Below are 23,455 nucleotides of genomic sequence, written 5' to 3'. Positions count from 1 at the left end.
AGATATGTTACCTTTTTAGAGTAGAATGTTGCTGCCGAGATAAGGCAGCCCATAAATCAGGGTGAAAGAGACGACAAGTGGATGGGTTATATGTACAATTTACTGCTCTGATATGACCCTTTTTGGAGTGGCCTGCATGTGTATCTTGCATTTTCCTCCTTGATATGAACAACACTCTTTAGTGTTCCAAATAAAATTATCATGTCCCCTGTTAACCTTCCTTCTCTCATTCTCCCTTCCCTACTGATGTGCTTTCTTTGGATCGAGGACCTATTTTTGCTTGTATTACTCTGTAAATGGCCACACCTATCAGGAATGGGGAACCTGTGATCCTCCAGATGTTGGTGGACCCCAGCTCGAATCTTCCCTGACATTTTGCCATGATAGCTTGGGCTGATGGGAGTTAAGGTCCAATGATGTCTAGAAGGCCACAGGTTCCCTCTCCCTGACTTATGTTGATGTTACTATACAATTTAATCATTTACTATATGAATAAATTAATAGAAAGGGCAAGTAGTGATGGGCAAACTCTCCTAAACTCAGTTCAGAATTACTACAGTATGAGTGCCTAGGAGTTCTCTCAGAAGTGCTGTTTGAGTATGGTAAAAGGTAAAGGATGCGGGTGGCACTGTAGTCTTAACCACTGAGCCTCTTGGGCTTGCCAATCAGAAGGTCGGCAGTTCCAATCCACACGATGGAGTGAGTGAGCTCCTGTTGCTCAGTCCCAGCTCCTGCCAACCTAGCAGTTCGAAAGCATGCCAGTGCAAGTAGATAAATAGGTACTGCTGCGGTGGGAAGGTAAACGGCATTTCCATGCTCTCTGGTTTCCATCACCAGGTAGACTTTTGGTGTGACCTACTAGATTTCTCTTCATGGGCTTATGCTGTACTGCTGAGCTACTGTCCTTTATTTTTAGATGAATATTCCAGTCCTCATGGTTATGAATAAAAGGCTGCATTAAAATGGAACATTGGTCTACCTCAGTGGAATTTGCATTGACCAACAGCAACCCTCCAGGATTTTATGTCAGATGTCTTTCTTGGCCTTACCAGGAGATTCTGGATATTCAGCCTGAGACCTTCTGCATGTAGAGCATATGTGCTTAGCTTTGAAGCTTTGACTCTTATCTCCCAGGGACCGTATAACATATTGCCAGTAGTTCAAAATATACACTGGCAGCTGCAGTGTGGTACAATGTGCACTGCATGTCAAATTAGTGCTCATGTGTATATTTTAGATGTATACATGATCAGTAGATCCATTCAGGTGAATAAGGCACCGCCTCACCTATCTCAAACTGCCCTTACCCAGACCCTTACTTGTTCTCACGGTGCCAGATTCCTTATTCTCAGTCTCGCCCCTTGCAGAACTCAGCAGAGAGCTGGATGGGGACAAAACTAGAATGAGTTGGCTCTTCCTGCCATTGGCTCTGCCTCTGCCTACTGTTTGAGCCCTGTCATGCCATCCTACCAGTCTTGATGGACACCAGCCATACTTTGTGTGATAGGCAAGATGCATTCATCTCACACTCAGAAATTCAACTGCAAGAAACAGGAGTAAGGGAGCAGAAGAATAACTCTACTAATTCATTCCAACAAAATGTAAAATCTGAAATGGGTGTCCCTAAATGATGTGTGTTTTGGCAAGGGACACTCTTTGTCTCTTTGTTAAATTATGAACAGCTGGAACATGCTGGATAAACCAGAGATGGATAATGTGTGGACCTCCATATGTTGTTGGACTGCAGCTTCCATCATCCCTGACCATTGGCTATGTTGGCTGGGCCTGATGGGAATTGGGAGTCCAACATTGTCTGATGGGCCAAAGATTCTCCAACCCTGGCATTTGATTTATCCCCAATACAGCAAGCATCCACCTGGCTGGCTAGGTCACATTTGTCTGCCTGACTACTATTTTTCAACCAAGCATTGCTGTGTTCTCAGAGCAGCCTGTTGCAATCAACTCCAGTGCAAGCAACTGAAGTACGGATCCATGATTTCACATTTTGCAGAAGAGCATCTCCACCTAATCCCTAAAAGAGAAGGGGGGGCAAGACAACAAATTGAAGCCCAAGTAATAGAAATACATCAAAGCTCTGATAGAAAACCACCTGAGCTGCCTCTCAGTCTAATAGGTTTATGTGCTTCTTCCTTCTCTCTGCCTGAGCAACTTCAAATGTGGACCATGCCAGGCTTAGGTTACTGAAAGATGAAATATGTTCTTTGGAGGGCTTATTTTATTTTCTTGAGATGCATTTACTTTGCAGTGTTCTTCTGGAACACTTGTCTAGCACACCAATTATGCCAAATTGGCGTCTCTCTCTCTCTCTCTCTCTCTCTCTCTCTTTCTTTCTCTCTCTTTCTCTCCCTCTCTCTCGTTTCCTGACTCAAATCTCCCAGTAATTATTTTAATGTTCCCTTCGCTTGGCTGCTGGACAGAGTGACCTTTTTAAAAACCCAGCAGCCGTCAAAAAGAGTGTAAAGTGCCTCAGCTCTGGCACTGGGGGGACCTCACTGCACTGCATCAAGGGACCCACACAGCAAAGGAGATGTGCAGGTCTAAGCAGCCTGGAACTAAGGGGCCTGACAAGAGAGATTTCAAGGAAATGCTTTGCCCCATTGATCAATGAATCGATCAGGATGGTTGACAGAGCTAACAAGGCTGAGCTAATGATCACCACTGCACTGTGTTTATTTGACTAGCCTAAAAGGGTGGAAGCATTTATTATTTTTAAATACCTAATATGATCAAAAGGTCAGCGGTTCGAATCCCCGCAATGGGGTGAGCTCCCGTCGCTCTGTCTCAGCTCCTGCCAACCAAGCAGTTCGAAAGCACATCAAAGTGCAAGTAGATAAATAGGTACCGCTCCTGCGGGAAGGTAAACGGCGTTTCCGTGCACTGGTCTGGTTTGCCAGAAGTGGCTTAGTCCTACTGGCCACATGACCCGGAAGCTGTACGCCGGCTCCTTTGGGCAATAAAGCGAGATTAGCGCCGCAACCCCAGAGTCGTCCGCGACTGGACCTAATGGTCAGGGTCCATTTACCTTTACTATTCTGAAGAACAAAAGAAGAGCCTGCCAGATCAGGCCAGTGGTCCATCTAGTTCAGCATCCAGGATCACACTTCAAAACGACCTTGACAGATTAGAGAACTGGGCCAAAACAAACAAGATGAATTTTAACAGGGAGAAATGTAAAGTATTGCACTTGGGCAAAAAAAATGAGAGGCACAAATACAAGATGGGTGACACCTGGCTTGAGAGCAGTACATGTGAAAAGGATCTAGGAGTCTTGGTTGACCACAAACTTGACATGAGCCAACAGTGTGACGCGGCAGCTAAAAAAGCCAATGCAATTCTGGGCTGCATCAATAGGAGTATAGCATCTAGATCAAGGGAAGTAATAGTGCCACTGTATTCTGCTCTGGTCAGACCTCACCTGGAGTACTGTGTCCAGTTCTGGGCACCACAGTTCAAGAAGGACACTGACAAACTGGAACGTGTCCAGAGGAGAGCAACCAAAATGGTCAAAGGCCTGGAAACGATGCCTTATGAGGAACGGCTAAGGGAGCTGGGCATGTTTAGCCTGGAGAAGAGGAGGTTAAGGGGTGATATGATAGCCATGTTCAAATATATAAAAGGATGTCACATAGAGGAGGGAGAAAGGTTGTTTTCTGCTGCTCCAGAGAAGCGGACACGGAGCAATGGATCCAAACTACAAGAAAGAAGATTCCACCTAAACATTAGGAATAACTTCCTGACAGTAAGAGCTGTTCGACAGTGGAATTTGCTGCCAAGGAGTGTGGTGGAGTCTCCTTCTTTGGAGGTCTTTAAGCAGAGGCTTGACAACCATATGTCAGGAGTGCTCTGATGGTGTTTCCTGCTTGGCAGGGGGTTGGACTCGATGGCCCTTGTGGTCTCTTCCAACTCTATGATTCTATGATTCTATGATCCTGTTCCCATAGTGGCCAACCAAATGCCCGTAGAAAGCCCAAAGATAGTACCTGAGCACAACAGCATTGCTCTCTCTGCCTGTGGTCAGAGGAAACCACACACTATTTTGCTCCTGGCACCATGCATCATCTTCTATATGACAATCCAGATTCAACAACAAAGTCATTTAGAACAGGTGCATTATTAATAAGCTTAAACTAAAACCTTCTCCAGCTGACCAACCTAACTCGACAGGCTGGCTCTTAACACTCCAGCCATCTTAAATATATAGTAACAAATGTCACTGCAGTTTGGTTTGTAGCAGGACCAGACTGAAGCAACAAAGCAGTCTTTAGAAGAACTTAGAGCAGGGCCTTCACAGTAGCTGCCCCTATAACAGGCACCCATGATCTGTACTTCAGGCAACTGAAGGTATTTTTGTTCCCAGATGGATCAATGGGTCTTACGCTATGGGTGTTTATTTTGCATTGCTTTTTGTTGTTTTGTTTTAAATATATCTGCAGGTTTTTGTGTTGTTCTTCGCTGTTTTCTTTAAGCTGTTTCTTTTGTACATTGCCTTCAGATGCATGTGTAGAAGGCAAATGATTGTGATGATGATGATGATTTCACACTGCCAATGAAGACTCCCCCAGCCCACCTTTACCCCTTCTATATTCCACCACCCCTCCTCTCCCCTCCTTTCCCTCTATATGCTTTCTTCCTCTTGGCTTTGATCGTTTTATAAAATTGAAAACTTCTCAATACAAAATGAAAGGGACATGACATCAACTTAACCACACAATAAGATGAAATAATATGTCATTTCCCCAGCCCCCACTAGAATACATTTTGAGAGATAATAGAGCTGCATCATGCAGAAATAATTCACAGCTGAATGTGTTATTTGTTCATCTCACTTGCAAAGACTGAAAGAGTCTCATTACCTCCTTCCTATCCCCACCCCCACCCAACACTCAGGAAAATTATGCTGCTTTATTGCAAAGCTGCCTCTGTTGACAATGTACGTTCACTGGCACTCTTCAGTCTTGGGTCATTGACCAAGTGGTTCAAGCAGCACCTGCCCAACTTTGATAGCTAAGACATTAAAAAAAAAATAGTTAGAATTTATCATCTGTAGTACTGGCAACTAGAATAACCTTTTATACGTCATCAAAAGACAGGAGTTTTATCAAATACACATACCCAAAAAGCAGAGAGGGTAAGACATGGTACTGATAAAATATGAATTTGTTATGTGAAATATACTCAGAGTTGCAAAGTGATTTCATGCTCTTTATTCAGCTCATAGTGGTGAGGAGGAATGAATGAAAGTCCCCTCAAAGTATCTGCTTTATATACATTATTTACACAATGGGCTGCACATGATTGGCTAATTCCGGAATTCTACTGTAAGCCAATCAGGTTGTGGATTCACTTCTATCTGGAGCATGATTGGGTGGTTCCTGCCAACCAATCATACTGCTGCATTGTTCTAGGACCAATCAGACTGCTGCATTCTGAATCCTATTGTTCTAGGACCAATCAGACTGCTGCCTTTTGGATCCTATTCAACTCAGTACATAACATTATGTGAAATTAGAAATAATCACTATGATTTAAATTAAAGGTACATCTCGCCATAGCAGGGAAGAATGAGACCAGGTGACCTGTGTGCCAGCTCAGCCTGCTGTCCAGGTGCTGCTAATTGTTAATGAGCAATTTCAAAGCCCCTGCTCTCACTTAACCATATCCATTCATCCCCATACTGCTTAATGCCAAAATAGGCTTCTGAGTGGTTTGTAAAATATAAAAACCAGGTGCACTAAAATTAAAATAGAAACATCCACAATTAAAACGCTCAGTCCCACTATATTGCATTAAAATAACACAGCAATTAAAAATAGGATGCTCAGGTTGAGAGTTCAGGGGAACGGCTGTGTAGACAGGTATGTCTTCAAAGGCCAGCAGAGTGCCAGTGCAGATGGGGGCCTCTAATTTTTCAGCAGGGAGTGCATTCCATAGCACTGGTGAAAAAGCCCACTTCCACATTACCACAAAATGATTATCATACCATGTCAGGACTGACTGGGTTTTCAGGGCTTTATGCAACCTGGTGTGTCCTTATTGGCCTTTGGAGTCATCTTACTGTATTTAAGATACAAAAGGAGACCGGAGGGCACTCTTGAACCATAGTGCCTAGTCTGCCTGGTTTACTGAGTGACAGCAGTGCTGGTGATGCAGGAGGAAAGACTATGAAAAATGCTTGCCCGAGGCCCTAGTTTTCATCCTGCCTCCTCAGTGCCTCACGAGCTTCTAATTTAGGATGCACTCAGTGTAAAAAAAGGTTGTACTCCTATGCACATACTATTTATGCCCACTTACTTTTATCTATTACATTTTTATTATACCAGGGGTTACACCTAGGACCTTCTGCATGCAGAATTAATGCAGTACCACTAACTACAGCCTTTCCTGTCTGGCATTACACAGATCTGTCAGCAAGGAAAAGTTGTCCCTGGATGGGGAAGTGGTTCTGGAGCAACCCTACTCTCCACCCCACTTCTCTGCAGTGCTTCCCCTTCTTGAAACATTTCAACCATTCAATCCATGGTTACTTCTGTTTGCTTCCTTCAGCCAAGTCAGGTTACAGACTGGCTCTGTTGCTGCTGCTGCCACCACTGCTACGAGAAACTTTTTTCTTAACTGTCTTTCTTTAATTGGGCCCAGAGGGCACAGTGCCATGGTTGTTCAACCCATTACAGTTAACCTGTCTCCTCTAACAGAACAAAAAACACCCGTAGGCAATGCAGAAGCAATCAGATGCAAAAAGAAGAAGAAAGCTTTGAAGGCTGGGCAAAGCATTCCATGGAACAACACAGATGGAAAGGACCTCCGAGATTGTTCAAAGGCTCTTCCAGATCAACGCGTTGAGCATTTGCCTTGATCTGCTTGCACAAAGCTTATATGGAGGTTAGAATAATACATTGTAGGGCTGTGCATGGACACCCCCACTTAATCAGTTTTTGGGTCTGATCTGCTGTTTTAGAGTGACCCCAATTCAACCTGGGACAATCCATGATTGACCCAGCCCAGACCTGGGACCCAAACAGACTCATAGACCTTGCACAGTGTTTAATTAAGGTGTTTGAGAAGAGGGGAGAATGGAGACTCAGTTATGTCTCCTTCTCCTTCCCTCCCAATTGCAGTACATAATTAAACATGCAGTTGGAAGGGGGGGCTTGTGTCCCAGAGCACAACCCCCTTGACAGCACCAAATTGCTCTGGATCAGCAATGGCTATGTTTTACTTCCACTGTCAGAGGCATTATGCCCTACATTCCTATACTGCGCTCTCTATGGAGCAGAGCATTCAACTCACTTTCTAGACTATTTCGATGACTTTCTATATTTCTCCTAGAATGGAATTTTGCTGAAAATTAATATGCAGAAGTGCCATTGGGGGGGGGCAGGAAATGAAAGTGCTTGGAGGGAGTAGGAATGCCACAATATCCTCACCCGACTCCCTGCAACTTGAAAGTGGACTGGGACAGGGGAAAGGTTCCTTGCTGCACAGAGAGAGGGTTCCATCCAGGGATCTGTCTGTGAAAGTGGTTTTCAGGTTGGGGTCTTGGGCCTGGACAAATCGAAGATCACTGGTACAGACAGTTATAACAGAACACTAAGTAGCCTGTTATATTTGGTTATGTGATGACATTACAAAGCCAAGTCAAAAAGAGCATAGTGTTCATACCTTCACTCAGATTGGGAGAGAAGAATCACCCTGTCTTGTAGCACAATTCCCCCCCCCCCCCCATTATCTGCTAAACAGGAGAATATATTCTGCAGAGAACCTTTTCTTCTTTTCTCCATGAAATATACCCTAGGGAAGAGCTTTCCAAACTGTGTGTCGGCTGCAGTGTGTAGGTGTGTTGTGTGAATGCTCCCTGCGCTCCTCCAGGAGCTGGAAAGTGGGTAACTTAACCTCTGGTTTTCTAGTACAGTGAAATTAAAGGACCGCTGACCGTTAAGTCTAGTCGCAGATGGCTCTGGGATTGCAGCGCTCATCTTGCTTTACTGGCTGACAGAGCCGGCATTTGTCCACAGACAGTTTCCGGGTCATGTGCCCAGCATGACTAAGCTGCTTCTGATGAACCAGAGCAGCGCACGGAAATGCTGTTTATCTTCCTACCGGAGCAGTACCTATTTATCTACTTGCACTGGCATGCTTTCGAACTGCTAGGTTGGCAGGAGCAGGGACTGAGCAATGGGAGCTCATCCCGTGGCGGGGATTCAAACTGCCAACCTTCTGATCGGCAAGCCCAAGAGGCTCTGTTGCAAAATGAACCATGTCTAAAAAGTGTGTCACCAACACGAAAAGTTTGGAAAGCTCTGCCCTAGGGTTTTATCTCAGAGAAAGGCTACCCAGGCCACGTGCAAGTAAATGAACAAGCACACTGTACTCTCACTGCATGCACATTTCATTCTGAAAAAGCTAGCACCATGATGCCTCCTGTGTATTCATTGTGCTTGCCCCATCACTCAGTCAGTGATTTAGTTTGAATGGCGTTGCTGGCAGAACAAAGTGGAAAGCTTTTCCTCATTCCCACAAGCCTTTTATTGCTTGTAATGTGGGAATGAAATCGTTATGCACAATGTAAGTGGATGCTTACCTCCCTTTTTGTTGTGAGTCCCGTTCTTCAAATAGATAGTGTGCTCCAGAGTCCATTGTGGTTAGATCAAAGAGGTTTTTAAGGGGAAACAAAAGTGCTGAGCTGTAGTTAAAGCTCCTTGTATCCCACTGTGAATAGCTGTAGCATTACCACAACCAAGTGAATTGGGCTAGCCGCTAGATTACTCATTTCATTATGAAGAAGAGTTTGGATTTGATATCCCGCTTTATTGCTACCCAAAGGAGTCTCAAAGCGGCTAACAATCTCCTTTCCCTTCCTCCCCCACAACAAACACTCTGTGAAGTGAGTGGGGCTGAGAGACTTCAGAGAAGTGTGACTGGCCCAAGGTCACCCAGCAGCTGCATGTGGAGGAGCGGAGATGCGAACCCGGTTCACCAAATTATGAGTCTACCACTCTTAACCACTACACCACACTGGCTGAGTGTGAACAGGCAACTTCAATGACTTTACTCTGAGCAAAACCAAGCCTTATGAGGTATTTGGGTATGTTTGGCCTGGAGAAGAGACTGCATATAACAGCCATCTTCAAATATCTAAAGGGCCATCAAATAGATCTTGGCACAAGCTTGCTTTATGCTGCCCTTGGGGGTAGGACTCGAATCAATGGTTTCAGATTGCAAGAAATGAGATTCTGACTGAACATTCTGACAGTGAGAACTGTTTGGTAGTGGACTCCTTGAGAAGATGGTGCACTCTCCTTCCTTTTATGTTTAAAAAGAGGTTGGATGGTCATGTGTCAGGAAATCTTTAGTTATGATTCCTGCATTGCAGGGGGTTGGACTACTAGATGATCCTTAGGATCCCTTCCAACTCTACAATTCTGTGTAAACCTACTTGTATGCAACCCAATAGATCTAGGTAAAGGTAAAGGGGCCCCTGACCATTAGGTCCAGTCGTGGACAACTCTGGGGTTGCAGTGCTCATCTTGCTTTATTGGCCAGCATGACTGAGCCGCATCTCGCGAATCAGAGCAGCGCACAGAAACACCCCGTTTACTTTTCTGCTGGAGCGGTACCTATTTATCTACTTGCACTTTGACGTGCTTTCGAACTGCTAGGTTGGCAGGAGCTGGGACCGAGAAACAGGAGCTCACCCCATTGCGGGGATTCGAACCGCCAACCTTCTGATCGGCAAGCCCTAGGCTCTGTGGTTTAACCCACAGCGCCACTCTACAATTCTGTGTAAACCTACTTGTATGCAAGCCAATAGGTCTACCTGTGAGTAAATTTTAGTTGGCTAGAACCCTACCAACACACAGTCATCCTTCAAAAGTGTCATTTCATTGAATTTTGGAATGCCGAGTAATTTGTATAAAAATGCATATACTGTGGTAAAGAGGGGGAAAAAATGAGAAACCAAAATGGAGAGATTTCCCTTAGCAGTACCGAAACCAGGGTATAGAGAAAAGGGTGGGCAGAGAAAGCAACATGAGCAGCAAAAGGCAAGTAACATACTGACACGTTGACAAATTTTGAGCCAAAACTGTTCTAAAACAACAACAACTTTTGGATCAAAATCAGGAGGCAGTGACAAGCACCAGCTTAAAAGAGGATTGCACAAATTCATGGAGCTAAAGGCTATCAATGGTTACTAGCCATGATGGTTATGTTCTGCTTCCATGGAGCTACTCATTGAGGCTTCTGGTTGACCTCTGTGAGAACAGGATGCTGGACAAGATCCATCAGGCTCTTATCATGCTCTTATGACTTCAGCTCTCATCATGGTCAGTGATGTATCAGTGATTGGAATTGCAGTCCAAACTAACTGCAAAGCACCACAAGGTTGGGACTAGATGACCCACATGGTGCACACACCCTAAAGCTCCTCCTGCTCTAGGGTTCTATGATAGCTCATATCCACATCGTGCATCAACAGCACTATGATATCACCTCAGCAGTCATGGAAAATCCTGGCAGGTTTAATTTGTTAAGGTTCCTCAGAGGGGTAGGTTTGTGAGGTCAGCACCCTCAACAAACTGCAGTTCCCAGGATTCCCTGGTGGGAGATATAAGAAACCTTTAAATATACAGTGTGTATGTGACCATACTGTTGCCACACACCTTCTTATCCCCCAATTTTACTTGTTACAAGGGAAAACTCATATGTTGCCAGCTCATTTCCCAAAGTTGTCTATAACTTCACAATGATGATTTAAAACAAGTGTTGTGTGTCCCATTGAGGGGGTGGAGAGCATACAATTAGGAACCTGCTCTGGAAAAAGGACTGGCCAGTTCTGTTATGCCGCTGGGTTGTGTTCCATTGCCGTGGCTCGACACCGACCAGTGGGAGCAGTTATTGACATAAATGGATCTATGTGAAGGATGGCGTATGTCACAGTCATTGATTGCAGCTAATAAAATGCTGTATTGCAAATCAATTTAATAGAGCCCCAAGCTGTTCTCTGTCAGTCTATTTCTATTTATGACTCAGCAAAGTTAAAGCGAGGAAAGAATGCTATTCTCAAAGTGTACTTTCCTTCTGTTCCTCTCCCATTCCCAGCTTCCAACTCTTCTTTCTTTCAGAAAAATGAGGCAATTTACTTAAATCATACTAGACTTGAAGATAATTAAATGATTGCATTAGGAAAGGATTGATCGCCCTTATGAAATCTCACTGGCTCCTGCTTCTTTGGCTCTCATTACTCCTAACTGTACATCCTGGTGATTATAATCTATTAGCAGACAACTTGCTATTTATGAAGGGGAGGCTGTATATAGAAGGAGGGTTTGCAAACTGGATAGATGCTCCTGGGTGGAGGAGTGCAATGCTTTGTTATGCACACAGGCACACTTGCACCCCTGGGTGATGCTGGGGGGCAGGAAGTCTCATTACTGAGGTGAAATACCTTCATGCCAGGAGTCCCAACTTGGCCCCACAACCGTGGTTGCCTGGGGCCATGGGTGCCATTTAGCATGCTCAACAACTTTGGGTCTTCCCTTCCAAAATAAGCTCAACAACTTTTCTGAAGCCTCCCCCCAAAATGCTCAACAACTTTGGCTCATCCTCCCCCCAAAAAAGCTCAACAACTCTGGTCAATTCATGGGTAGATCACTGCCAGTTTATTTATAGTGGGAGATCTCAGTCTCTTGGAAGTTGGACGTCCCTGCACTAGTCTATCGGTTAGAAAGAAATTGCATTAAGGTTGCACTTTTCATACAAAAATGTTTTCCAGAGAGCACTAAGGGGTTTCTTTATTGGAATCAGCAATATGTAACTTGACATCTCATATGTGTCCCTCATTGTCTTGGTGCTTTCCAGTCTGCACTACAGGGGATCTGAACCGCCAGCAATACAAATCTGCGTTGCGTTAGGCAACTAAAGTGATAATCACTTCAGCAGCATCTGAAGGCAGGGAAGCTTTTTAAGGTTTAATGTTTTATTATGTTTTTATATATGTTGGAAGCTTCCCTGAGTGGCTGGAGCAACCCAGTCTTTCTTTGATTACAGAAGGAGGGGGGTCAGACTGTGCCTTGGCCAAAGGCCTGATGGAACAGCTCTGTCTTGCAGGCCCTGCAGAAAGATGTCAAGTCCCGCAGGGCCCTAGTCTCTTGGGACAGAGCATTCCACCAGATTGGGGCCACCGCCCAAAAAGCCCTGGCTCTGGTTGAGGCCAGCCTAACCTCCCTGTGGCCCGGGATCTTCAAGATGTTTTTATTTGAAGACCGTAAGGTCCTCCGTGGGACATACCAGAGAGGTACGAGGGTCCTAGGCCATATAGGGCTTTAAAGGTTAAAACCAGAACCTTAAACCTGATCCTGTAGTCCACCGGGAGCCAGTGCAGCTGTAGGAAAATAGGGAGCTGCCTTGTATCAGGCCAGACTATTTCACCCCTCTTGCTCAGTCCAAGTGTAGCCAGCGTGTTGTCCTTCAGATGTTCTTGGACCTCATTTCTGAACATCTGGGACTACTGTCCATATTGGCTGGAATTTGGTGGAAGTTAGAGTGCAACAACATCTGGAGGGCTACTTCAATCTCCCCTACAGCAGCTGGAGAATCTTTGCCATCACCTGCTAGTCCATTCTCTTGGCTTGAGATGCTATTTATTGGACTGCAACCTTCTGCACACATAGCAGATGCTCCACCATTGAGCTGTGGTATCTCCTAAAGCATTGTAGGGGTTGGGACTAGATTACCCTTGGGGTTCTTACACCTCTGCAGTTCTATGATTCTACGAAAGCAGATACTGTACCAGTAAGCTATAGGATTACTGCAGTTACACTGGCTTTCCTTCCTGCGTATTTTCTGTTGCTAGACTTCCCTCCCCAATGTGTCAGACCCATGGCTATAAAGCTTAACTTTCTTACTCCTGTACTCAGCATTTCACGCACACCCCTCTTGGCATCAAAAAGAGAGGCGCCCACAGGGGATTTGGGGTTATGAGAGAGAGGTTGATGGCCAGCATATTTGCTCAGGGTGATGTGTACCACACAGCCACAGGAATATTTGTGGCCAAGCATAAATTGGAGCCATTCCTTTTGACCTTTTCCTCCTGCAGCTATTTTTCACTAAGAATGTGGAGCACACTGTTCAATGGCTAAGAAAATGACCTGCAGATATGTCCTCCCCTTCCTTCCTTTTCTTACCCTTTTCCATCTGATAAGTAAAGTGGGTTTCGTTCTTTGCTGTCACTCTAAGCTGTTCTCCAGATGCTGGAACTAAAATGGGTCCTGTATGCCATCACCCTCCACCCCCAAGTGGAACTACGCATGGTCAGAAATAAGAACATAAGATGAGTGCTGCTTGATCAGGGGGAATGGTTATCTAATTCAGAATCTTGTTCTCGAGGTGACCAACTATTTTGCACCAAAATGTTGTTTGCTTATTTGTTACATTTGTATCCCACTTCTTTTGCCAAGGAGATCAAAGTGGTGGACATAGTTCTCCTCCTCCCTACTTAATCCTCCCAACAATCCTGTAAAATAGGCTAGAATCTGAACCGAATGATACAAAATTGATAAGGATTGGTTAGGGAAGCAGTTTAAAATATGTAAAGGTGGATGCAATTATCTCAAATATTATCTCAAATTACGTTTTTCTAAAAAAGTAATAAATAAATAAATTTCCCAGCTGTTTAACTTGCTACCTTACAAAAACCCTAAGTAAAAGCGTTCTGAAAAACAGGCCTCGTTTTTTTCACATCTAATTGCCATTCTACTCTATACAGTATGGGGAGTGGGTTGGGCTGGTTTAGAAATTAAAGGGCTATTTAGTAGAGGTAAGCAAATAAAAATAATGAGCTCAGCTTGGAGGCAGTGGTGAAGTGAATAAGAAGAAGTAGCTCAGGCATGGGCAAACTCGGTCCTCCAGATGTTTTGGGACTACAATTCCCATCACCCCTGACCACTGGTCCTGTTAGCTAGGGATGATGGGAGTTGTAGGCCAAGAACAGCTGGAGGGCCAAGTTTGCCCATGCCTGGAGTAGCTTGTTTGACTGGTTTGCTTTCCTTCCTTCTCTCTGACTCTCTGACTCTACAGCCCATGGAATCATAGAATTGTGCAGCTGGAAGGGACTCTGGGGATCATCTAGTCCAGCCCCCTGCAATGCAGGAATAGGCAGTTGTCCCATACATGAATTGAACCTGCAGCCTTGAGAAACATCAGTATATGCATGCATGCATGCCTCTCTCCCATTAATAGCAAACTCAGCCGCTGAGTGTTGACAGGAATGTAGCCATAACAGGGTCACTTAGTAAAAACAAGAGGAAGGTGTCAGCACACTTGGGGAAACCCTAAAAATTGCAGAAGTACTAAAAAATATTTAGGAGTGGGAAAAGAAACCCCAAAACAGCTGCCCACTATCACCTTTATTGTTTATTCTGGTATGGGAAACTTTGTGCAGAAGTATAAGAGAAAATGAAGAAATTGGTAGGGTTTGAGTTGGACATCAGATATATAGATTTAGGGCCTTTGCAGATTATGTAGTACTATTTGCTGATAATCCTTTGGATAATATGAAGATAATATTAAGGGAGATAAAACAATCTGGAGACCTAGCAGATCTTTACATGAATTCTGGCAAAAAAAAAATCTGATGCATCAAGAGAAAGAGGGTCTACAAAAGCAAACTGGGTATTAGTGTGGAAAAAGGTGAAATATTTGGTTAAAAAATAAAAATGCATTGCTTTTTCAGAATAACTATGTTAAAGTATGGAACGAGGTGAAGCAAGACTTATCAAGATGGGGAAGGATGAAAATCCCATTACAGTGGTACCTTGAGTTACAAACACCTCAGGTTACAAATGCTTCAGGTTACAAACTCTGCTAACCTGAAAGAGTTACCTCGAGTTGAGAACTTTGCCCCAGGATGAGAATGGAAATCATGTGCCGGCGGTGCAGCAGCAGCAAGAGGCCCCATTAGCGAAAGCATGCCTCTAGTTAAGCACAGTTTCAGGTTAAGAACAGACCTCCGGAATGAATTAAGTTCATAACTAGAGGTACCACTGTACTAGGAATGATCTTAGCTGTTAAGATAAATGTAATACCAAATATGCTATTTTTATTTCAAATTATACTGATTATTGGTAATATGAGCTGCTTCAAACAATGGCAAAAGGAGATATTTGATTTTATCTGGCAAGGGGATAACCGAGGATTAAATTTATAATATTAACAGTCCTTAAAGAAAAAGGGAAGTTCTCGCTGCCAGATTTAAAACTGTAATATGAAGCAGCCTGTTTTATATGGCCAAAAGAGTGGATATCTTTAAAAAATGCAAGACTGTTCAATTTGGAAGGGTATGTAAGGATTTGGAAGACGATACAGATGGCATGCGTATCTTTGGTATGAAAAAGTTAAGGGTAAATAAGGAATTTGTGTACCATTGTATTCAGAGAAGTATTTCAGTAGTTTGATCCAGGTACAAAAAAATTATTAGAAAGGAAAACTCTATTATGGTGTTCTCCTATAGAGGCAAGTGCTCAAACAACAACAAAACCACCAATATCCAGGTGGGTTGAGGTACCTATAAAGATATACTTATCTCTGTGGGAGGTAGATGGAAACTCAAAAAATAGGACGAAATACAGAATTACATGACAAGCTGGTTGCAATACCATCATATTGTTTAAAATTGTTAAAAAATATGTGTTCACCAGTTTTAATGACAAAGGTCTGACTTTGAAATGAGGTTGTTGGAAAATAATGATAAACTAATATCGAAATTGTAGAAACTGCTGTTAGAATGGGAAACAAAAGACGAGATGGTGAAGTCAGCAGTGATACATTGAGCCAAAGATCTAGGGCACAACAAAGAAATGACTGCATGGGAGAGACTTTGGAAAGTAGATTTGAAATTTACTGCATGTTATACCTTGATAGAAAATTATATGAAAATGATGTATAGGTGGCAACCCTATCCCAGTGTTAAATCTGAACCCAGGTTTGTGGTTTCTCTCACGTCAGACAAACCACAAGCTGTAACCAAGGTCTGTTCTTGGCTCACTGCTTATGTTTTGTCTGAGGGAGACAAACAGGGAATTGTGGTTCAGATGTCATGTTAGCTCCCAGTAATGCAGCAGAAGCAGGAGAGGAATGAGCAGCCACAATTTCTTCCCTCTAAAGCAGCACACTTCCTCACTCACGTCATTAGCGCTATGTGCGAAGGAGGCCTCTGTGCATTTGCAGGTGCAGTCTGAAGATGGTTATGATGTCCTTGTGGAGGACAGCATTTTTTAAGAAGAAGAATATTTGCAAAAGAACGCCATTAAAAAAAATTCTTTCTACCAGGGAGGGCAGGGGTACAGTCTTGCCAATACCCAGCCATCTTGAGTCCCTTTCATTAGAATTCCTAATTATGTCCTTAAATGCATCCTTTGCTGACTGATAAGTCTCATTGATTCAGAAATGATTGCAGTGCATTTAGAATCCTGGTTAAGTGTTCTGTTGAGAATGGAACAATGAAAGTAGTCAGGCAGCAGTCCCAGGAAACAGGCATCAAAGAAAAGAGTACTTCCTGTAACTAGATAGAGATTTGCATCTCCCCCAACCCAGCCCCCACCAACTGAACATAGAATTGTGTGCTTCCCCAAGCAGCAAAAAGTTCTAGGGCAGTGCGACCTGGCTTTTGTTTAGGTTTAGAGACAGCACTGGAACCTCAAACATATGAGCACAGCATAAATAGAGGCTAGCATTTTAAAAGTTAGGACTTTATATCTAATTTGTCGAAACCACCAAACTGAAATGGGCTGATTTGGGTAGAAACAGGCTTGGTGAGTTGGGTGGAGGTAGCCATGGGTCATCCCAAGTGAGTCTGGACCTCCCAGAAAAATCAGGGGCTATCAAGGAATGGGGCACTGGATGGGAAGAAGGAGCTATGCTGCATATACCTGTTCCCTCAGTTAATTCAGTGCCAGACCTGTGTTGGAAGTTCCCTGGGAGAGTCCTGCCTAGGCTGAGGGGGTGGGTCTGGGCCTCATATCAGTTCAGGTGCACAACCCTAATGGAAGGGTTGTGCGAATAGAAGAATCTCTGTGGAAGCAGGGTCATTTTCCTTGCACAGTTCTGATAGTCCTGTTGATTTGAATTTACTTACTCGAATATAATGTGTAAATACCATAAGAGGGTAAAATTAAGTCTTTGCCCTCACTTTCTGAGATTCTTTCAACTGGAAATGCTGGGAACTGACCCCGAGGCTTTCTGAACTCAAAGCAAGGATTCTGTTTCAGATCTATGATTCCTCCTAAAGCTATATGAACGTCTGAAGCTTCTGCAAGCCACTCCTTGATTCATCTACCCCAGTAGGATATACATGAGGGCTTGGGAACCTATGGCCCTCCAGATGTTGTGGGACTACAACTCCTATCATCCCTGACACTGACTGTGCTTGCTGATGATCATTGGAGTCTAACCTAGTCTGGAGGGGTGCAGGCTCCCCACCCATACTGTAGGTTTTTCTGTCAATGGAGATTCCTGGGGTTGAACTGCAGACTTTTAGCATTCCTAGAATTGGGCTTGACCCCTGATTGGTATTGGAGTTCTGCTTTCCTTAAATTGCCTCGTATCTCATTGAGGACCTTGGTGTCCATTTCTTCCTCAATGTTTCCAGGCACTCAAGGGCTCAAAGAAGCTGAACCTCTCTGTCCACTCGGTGGGGCGGATCCCTGGCGGCTATGTTACTAACCACATCTATACCTGGGTGGACCCCCAGGGGAGGAGCGTCTCTCCACCAACTGGCCTGCCCCAACACCAGAGCAGTTCTCTACACAAGGACAGTGAGAAAAGGAGCCACCTCCAACTTCTGCAAGAAGGGGACGAGAAAAAGGTGGGTGATGCAAAGACCAGGAAAGGTGGGCAGTGAGCACTGGAGCCCTTCTGCTTAGTATGCTATATGCCGGGGGTAGCCAACATGGTGCCTGAAGGCACTGGTGGGCCCACTAGTGTCTCCTATGGGACCTGTGAATGGTCTCAGTAAATACCCATTCAAAAATACACAGTGCATAAGAGAAGCTGCCCCTGCTCAGCTGATTTTTTGCACTTGCTCAGCCTCTCCTATGTTGAACACACCAATATTTCCTTGGGTGCCAGGACTAGACACCCTTCCTTCCTCCCTTTCATTCTGAACAGAGGAGAGGTGCAAAGAGCTTCTCCCTGGGAGCAAGTGTGGAGGTGGTTGGTGGAGGTCCCTTTCCCCCACTGATGGGGGCGGTGACAAGGGGGCATGCTCACACTATTTTGTGAGTCTCTCTTAGAAACAGAAGCTATTTTATGACTAGCATCCACATTTTAATTTAATTTAGCATTTGGAGTGGCCTTAATGTTGCCTTCCTATATTCTGCAGCTAGCTTTAGGACACATCAAGGCAGTACCCCTAATAGGAAAGCAACGAACTGACATCTTCCCTAACCTGAAGCCCTTGACATTTTGGACTACAGATCCTGTCAGTCTTGTCAGTTGGGGCTGATGGGAGTTGTAGTCCAAAACATCAAGAAAGGTGCCAAGTTGGGTACAACTGAGCTGACCCTTAAGAAAAATGTACTGCTTGTGGTTCTGAGGTGTCCATATGTACTTAAATACAAGCATGAATTTCCTCTTTTCCTAGCCTTTGCAAACTTTGCCGTTCCCCTTATCTACCCAGGACCTCTCTCTTGAGCATGGATGTTACAGTTGCCTTGGCTGCATAAGGAAAAAGAGTTCACCATTAATACATTGGACTGTTCCATTGTCAGGCATAGATTTTTCCTGTTTCAATCTGTGGAGAATGACCTCCCTTAAAGCAACAGTATCTACCCCATCTTTGCAACCTCAGCAGCAGTTGTGTCTTTGTACTTTTAGGGCCAAAGTTGTTGCCACCTACCCTATAAAAAGTGGTTTGCACAACCCAGTACAGAAGATAACAACACAATAACATTCAGTACAGTAACAATTAACTGCACACTATTAAAAATCCAGTTAATACTTAGTTTAATTAACTAGTTCGACAAAACTGGTGAACGTGATCTAGTGATATCAGCTTTTCTAAACCTGACAGCCATTTACACCTCCAGCACTCTACTGCCACCCCCTTGCCTCTTAACACTCCCTTAGGTATTCCCACTGCATTCCCACCCCCCAGGTATGCAAGTGCCCACTATGGGAACCTTTGATCTAAATGCCAAATCACATCTGCCACTCAGCAGGTAAAATATGTTCAAGAATGTTTCCATGGCATATATTATTGCAGTGTATGGAGCAACAAATTAAAAAAATTACCTTTCCACAACAGGCTAGTTCTAGTGCTATCCTTCTATAGGGTTGCCATATTTCAAAAAGTGAATTGGGGGGGGAAGTTTTTGAGCTTTTTTTTTTACTTTTGCCCAAAGTTGTTTAGTTGTGTGTGTGTTTGTTTGTTGTTCGCAATATCTCAAAAAATAATAATACATTTTTTGAGCTATTTTTAAGGAAATTTGCCAAAATCTAGACTTCCAACATGGGTTCCAGCTTTTCCTGGATATTTAAGAGATTTCTGCCCTGACACTGCTTTCAAATGCCGTGTTGCGGGTACGTCCGGGAAATTCCAGACGTATGGCAACTATACTCAAGCAATAAAAGAGAAGGGACCACACCAACAGAACAGGTCGATGGGAAAGCTTTGCCAGAAGCAAATCCATTTAGGTGCAATTCATAAATTATTCCTCACATGTTGTAGGTATATTTCTTAGTGGAAATTATTCAGTAGTGAAATAGATGCAAAATTTGTGCCTTCTTTCATAACAATCAGTCACAGGAACATAGGAAGCTGTCTTATACCAAATCAGACCAATGATCCCCCTAGCTCCATATTGTCTACACTGACTGGCAGTGCTCTCCAGTTTTCAGACCTAGGGTCATCTGCATGCAAAGCAGGCACTCTCCCACTGAGCTATGGTTCTTCCCCACTGAGGTAGGAACATATGAACTACCCTATATGGAGTCAGACCATTTGGTCCACCCAGCTCAGTATAGCCTACACTGACTGTCAGTGGCTCTCTAGGGTTTCAGGCAGGTGCTCTTTCCCAGTCCTACCTGAAGATGCCAGGGATTGAACCTGGTATCTTCTGCATGCAAGGAAAGTGCTCTAACACTGAGATGCACCACTTCCCCAACTGGAAACTTAGGAAAGTGCCAAGTCGAACCACTGATGCATCTAGATCAGTACTGTTTACACCAGGGATGGAGAAACTCTTTTTCCCCATGGATCAGTTCTGTATGTACCTTCTGGGCCAGTTTTGACACTTAAAGCTCCTGAATGTTTCTTTGAAGCCACATTGATACCTGCCCCACTCCTGACATCTGGCATGTGTGGCTTTTCAAAAATGGCATTTTGAGCCAAATTGTGTATCCTACTGATCTAAATTTGGCCCATAGGCCAGAGGTTCCCCACTCCTGCTCTGTACTAACTGGCAGTGGCTGGTTATGGTTTCAGATTGGGGTCTCTCCCAGCCCTATCTGGAGATGGCACCTGGCACCTTCTGCATGCAAAGCAGATGCTCTAGCCCTGAGCTATGGCGCTTCCCCATACATTAAAGCATGCAAAAATAATTTCACTTCTATATATCTTTTAAGATCAATATTCCAAGAAAGATTAATAGAATTCTGCCATCACCCACACATTTATCTCTGAGTATTTCCAAGTTTGGATAGGAAGGCTCTTGTTATTTGGCACCTGATGTACGAATCCTGTTGCAAAGATGGATTGAATTTCAATGGGACTCTGATGAACATTTAATCATCCCCTTTCACATTTGAAACAATCCAAGATTATTTCTCACACATCACGTTAGAGTCATGAGTGAGTTCTTTTCGATTCATTTGCTTTAGATGGCTTGGTAAATACTAAGTAAAGGTTTTACAAATGCCAGTAATATTTCCTTTCGCTGTATTCTTGTTTTATGCCCCTGCAGAAGCCATCAAGCTTTCTGATTCCTGCCTGGAGAATAGAATTCTTTGACTGAATCACAGACTTAAAAGCAGAGTCTTAGAGTTGAATGACATATTCAGGAAGGTTATGTTTCTGTGGTATAGCCCTCAGAGGACAGGACTGAATATAGAAAGCCATCAGCTCAGCAGAAAACATAGGATGGAAATATTCATATGCCATCTTTTCACAGCAAGGATCTGAGTCAACTTGAAATGCCACACCACCCTCATCTGCTTGCTAAAGTGGTATAGTCCAAGGAAGACTGTACTATGTGGTACATCTGTTGGATGTTAGAATGTTGCAGGGATGCTGCCTGCTCCCTTAGCAGTTCAGCTATCCACCATCTATTATCTGGGGGAAATGGTTTTGAACAGCACTCGGGACCTGCTTGTTGGCTTCCCATTGCTGCATCTCACTGACCACTGTGAGAACAGGATGGTGCACTAGATGTGCCTTTCTCCTGACTCTTATGTTCTTAAGCTTTGGAAGAGACTGGTTTCACTCCACTTTTCTTGGAGAAGGGGCAGCTGTAAAACAGGACTGGCCTGTGTTGTGCTGAGGCCACCAACTTGGGTGGCTTAAAAGAGGATTGGATAAATTCATGGAGGATAAAGCTAACATCAGTTACTAGCCATGACTAGCTATGCTCTGCCTCCATAGTCAGAGGCAGTAATGTTTCTGAATGAAACCACAGGGTCCAGCTGCAAAGCAGACTGACTTCAGTGTCTCATTTTACCCCACTTAGCAAAGGAAGCAAACAACAGACTGGAAAGTAAGCTTAAAATATAGTTTACTTACTCAGTTGTCTTGTATTGGTTCTTAGCTATATCAGCAGTAAAAGCTATGCAGGTAAAATACTTATATTTACAGTAAAAAAAAAACCAGTCTCAGGCTTGGGACTGGGACTGGAGCAACACAGGACATGTCTGCCCCTATGGCTAGTCAGTCAGTCAGTCAGTCAGACAGAGAGAGAGAGAGAGAGAGAGAAGCAGTAAATTACATATGCACTTTGCCCAGGAAAGAAGGGAAAATGATATCACACAGAACCCTCTCTACCAATTACATTTTCTATGTCTATGTCTATGTCTGTGTAAACTTACTAACCAGCAAGAATATGCATTGTTGGATTCAGTCCCCCACAAAATTTGCATTTGTTGCTCCATCTCCTCTTGCCCACTACTTGCAAGTACTGCCCTCCAGGAAGGTTGCCCAGATTTGAAGCATGGAACCTAGCAAAGTATGCAGAACACAAATTAGGTTGGCAAGTTTTTAAAGAATCAATATTTTATTTTCTTCTTCTTTTAAATCCAGCATTTCATCAGCATTCAGTGCAAGGGAAAGCTACTGCAGAGATGGCAAGAAGTTCTTAGTGAAGGCTGCTCAGCAAGATGTTAATACAGAGGTGGTTCACTTCTGTCAAGTGACAAGCAAAAGATTTTTATTTTGTGTGTGTGGCTGTGATCAAAAGGCGGGAGTGTGACTCAGCAAGAGAATTAGGATATGTTTGTAGCAAAACAAAAAATGCGGAAGATTTCTGCCAGCTTCCCCCCATTGCCCTTCAGGGGACAAGCACAACACCCCAGCTGTCATGTTCATCAGAATGATTCCAAGGAGTTCTAAGAAAATCTTGTTTCTTCTTTGCATGTAGTGTCCTGTTCCCTCTCCTTGGGAGATGGGATAAACATTCAATTCAGCCCACATTTAAAGGCAACTCTACCTTAATGCACACTTCTGAAGCAATACAGTGGTACCTCAGGTTACATACGCTTCAGGTTACAGACTCCGCTAACCCAGAAATAGTGCTTCAGGTTAAGAACTTTGCTTCAGGATGAGAACAGAAATCGTGCTCCGGCGGCGCGGCAGCAGCAGGAGGCCCCATTAGCTAAAGTGGTGCTTCAGGTTAAGAACAGTTTCAGGTTAAGAACGGACCTCTAGAACGAATTAAGTACTTAACCCGAGGTACCACTGTACTGAGAACCAAAATGCAGCCATCCTTTGAAATTCATGCTACTCTGAATTATGCAATGCAGTTCTCCAGTGGAGTAATGTGTACTGTGGTAAAGTGTGCATTAAAATTCATAAGTACAGTGGTACCTTGGTTTATGAACTTAATTCATTCCAGAAGTTCATTCTTAAACCAAAGTGTTCTTAAACCAAGGCGTGCTTTCCCGTAGCAGCGGGGGACTCAATTTACAAATGGATCTCACTCAACAGGAAGTGGAACATGTTCTGCTTTCAAGGCAAAGTTCACAAACCAAAACACCTACTTCTGGGTTTGCAGTGTTCTTAATCCAAGTTGTTCATAAACTAAGCTGTTCTTAAACCAAGGTACCACTGTACATGAAAATAGCACACCAAAATAAATGCATTATATAAAGAAAATGTCTATGTCTGAAGCAAAAGTTGTGTGCAAATGTGTATATTAGGAGAAACCCACTCTAAAATACTGATGAATGCTCATGA

At 43.7% G+C, this 23,455-nt stretch overlaps 1 protein-coding gene across 5 annotated transcripts in view; it reads left to right on the top strand.

The window, feature by feature from the left end:
- The window catches only part of WHRN (whirlin), a 115,982-nt gene that overhangs the window by 21,636 nt on the left and 70,891 nt on the right, over positions 1-23,455 (top strand). For 4 of the 5 annotated variants that reach the window (XM_083597254.1, XM_083597252.1, XM_083597255.1 and 1 more), the window contains exon 2: positions 17,663-17,878. The exons of the other annotated variant lie outside the window; for it this stretch is intronic. In XM_083597254.1, coding sequence (XP_083453380.1) covers positions 17,663-17,878 — 216 coding nt within the window. The remainder of the gene's footprint in view (positions 1-17,662; positions 17,879-23,455) is intronic. 5 annotated transcript variants of the gene reach the window in all.

Source organism: Podarcis filfolensis (genome assembly GCF_964270895.1).
Source record: "Podarcis filfolensis genome assembly, chromosome: Z".
Classification (NCBI taxonomy): Eukaryota; Metazoa; Chordata; class Lepidosauria; order Squamata; family Lacertidae; genus Podarcis; species Podarcis filfolensis.
Note: the sequence above shows the minus strand (reverse complement) of the source record. Positions and strands in the feature narration are given on the sequence as shown.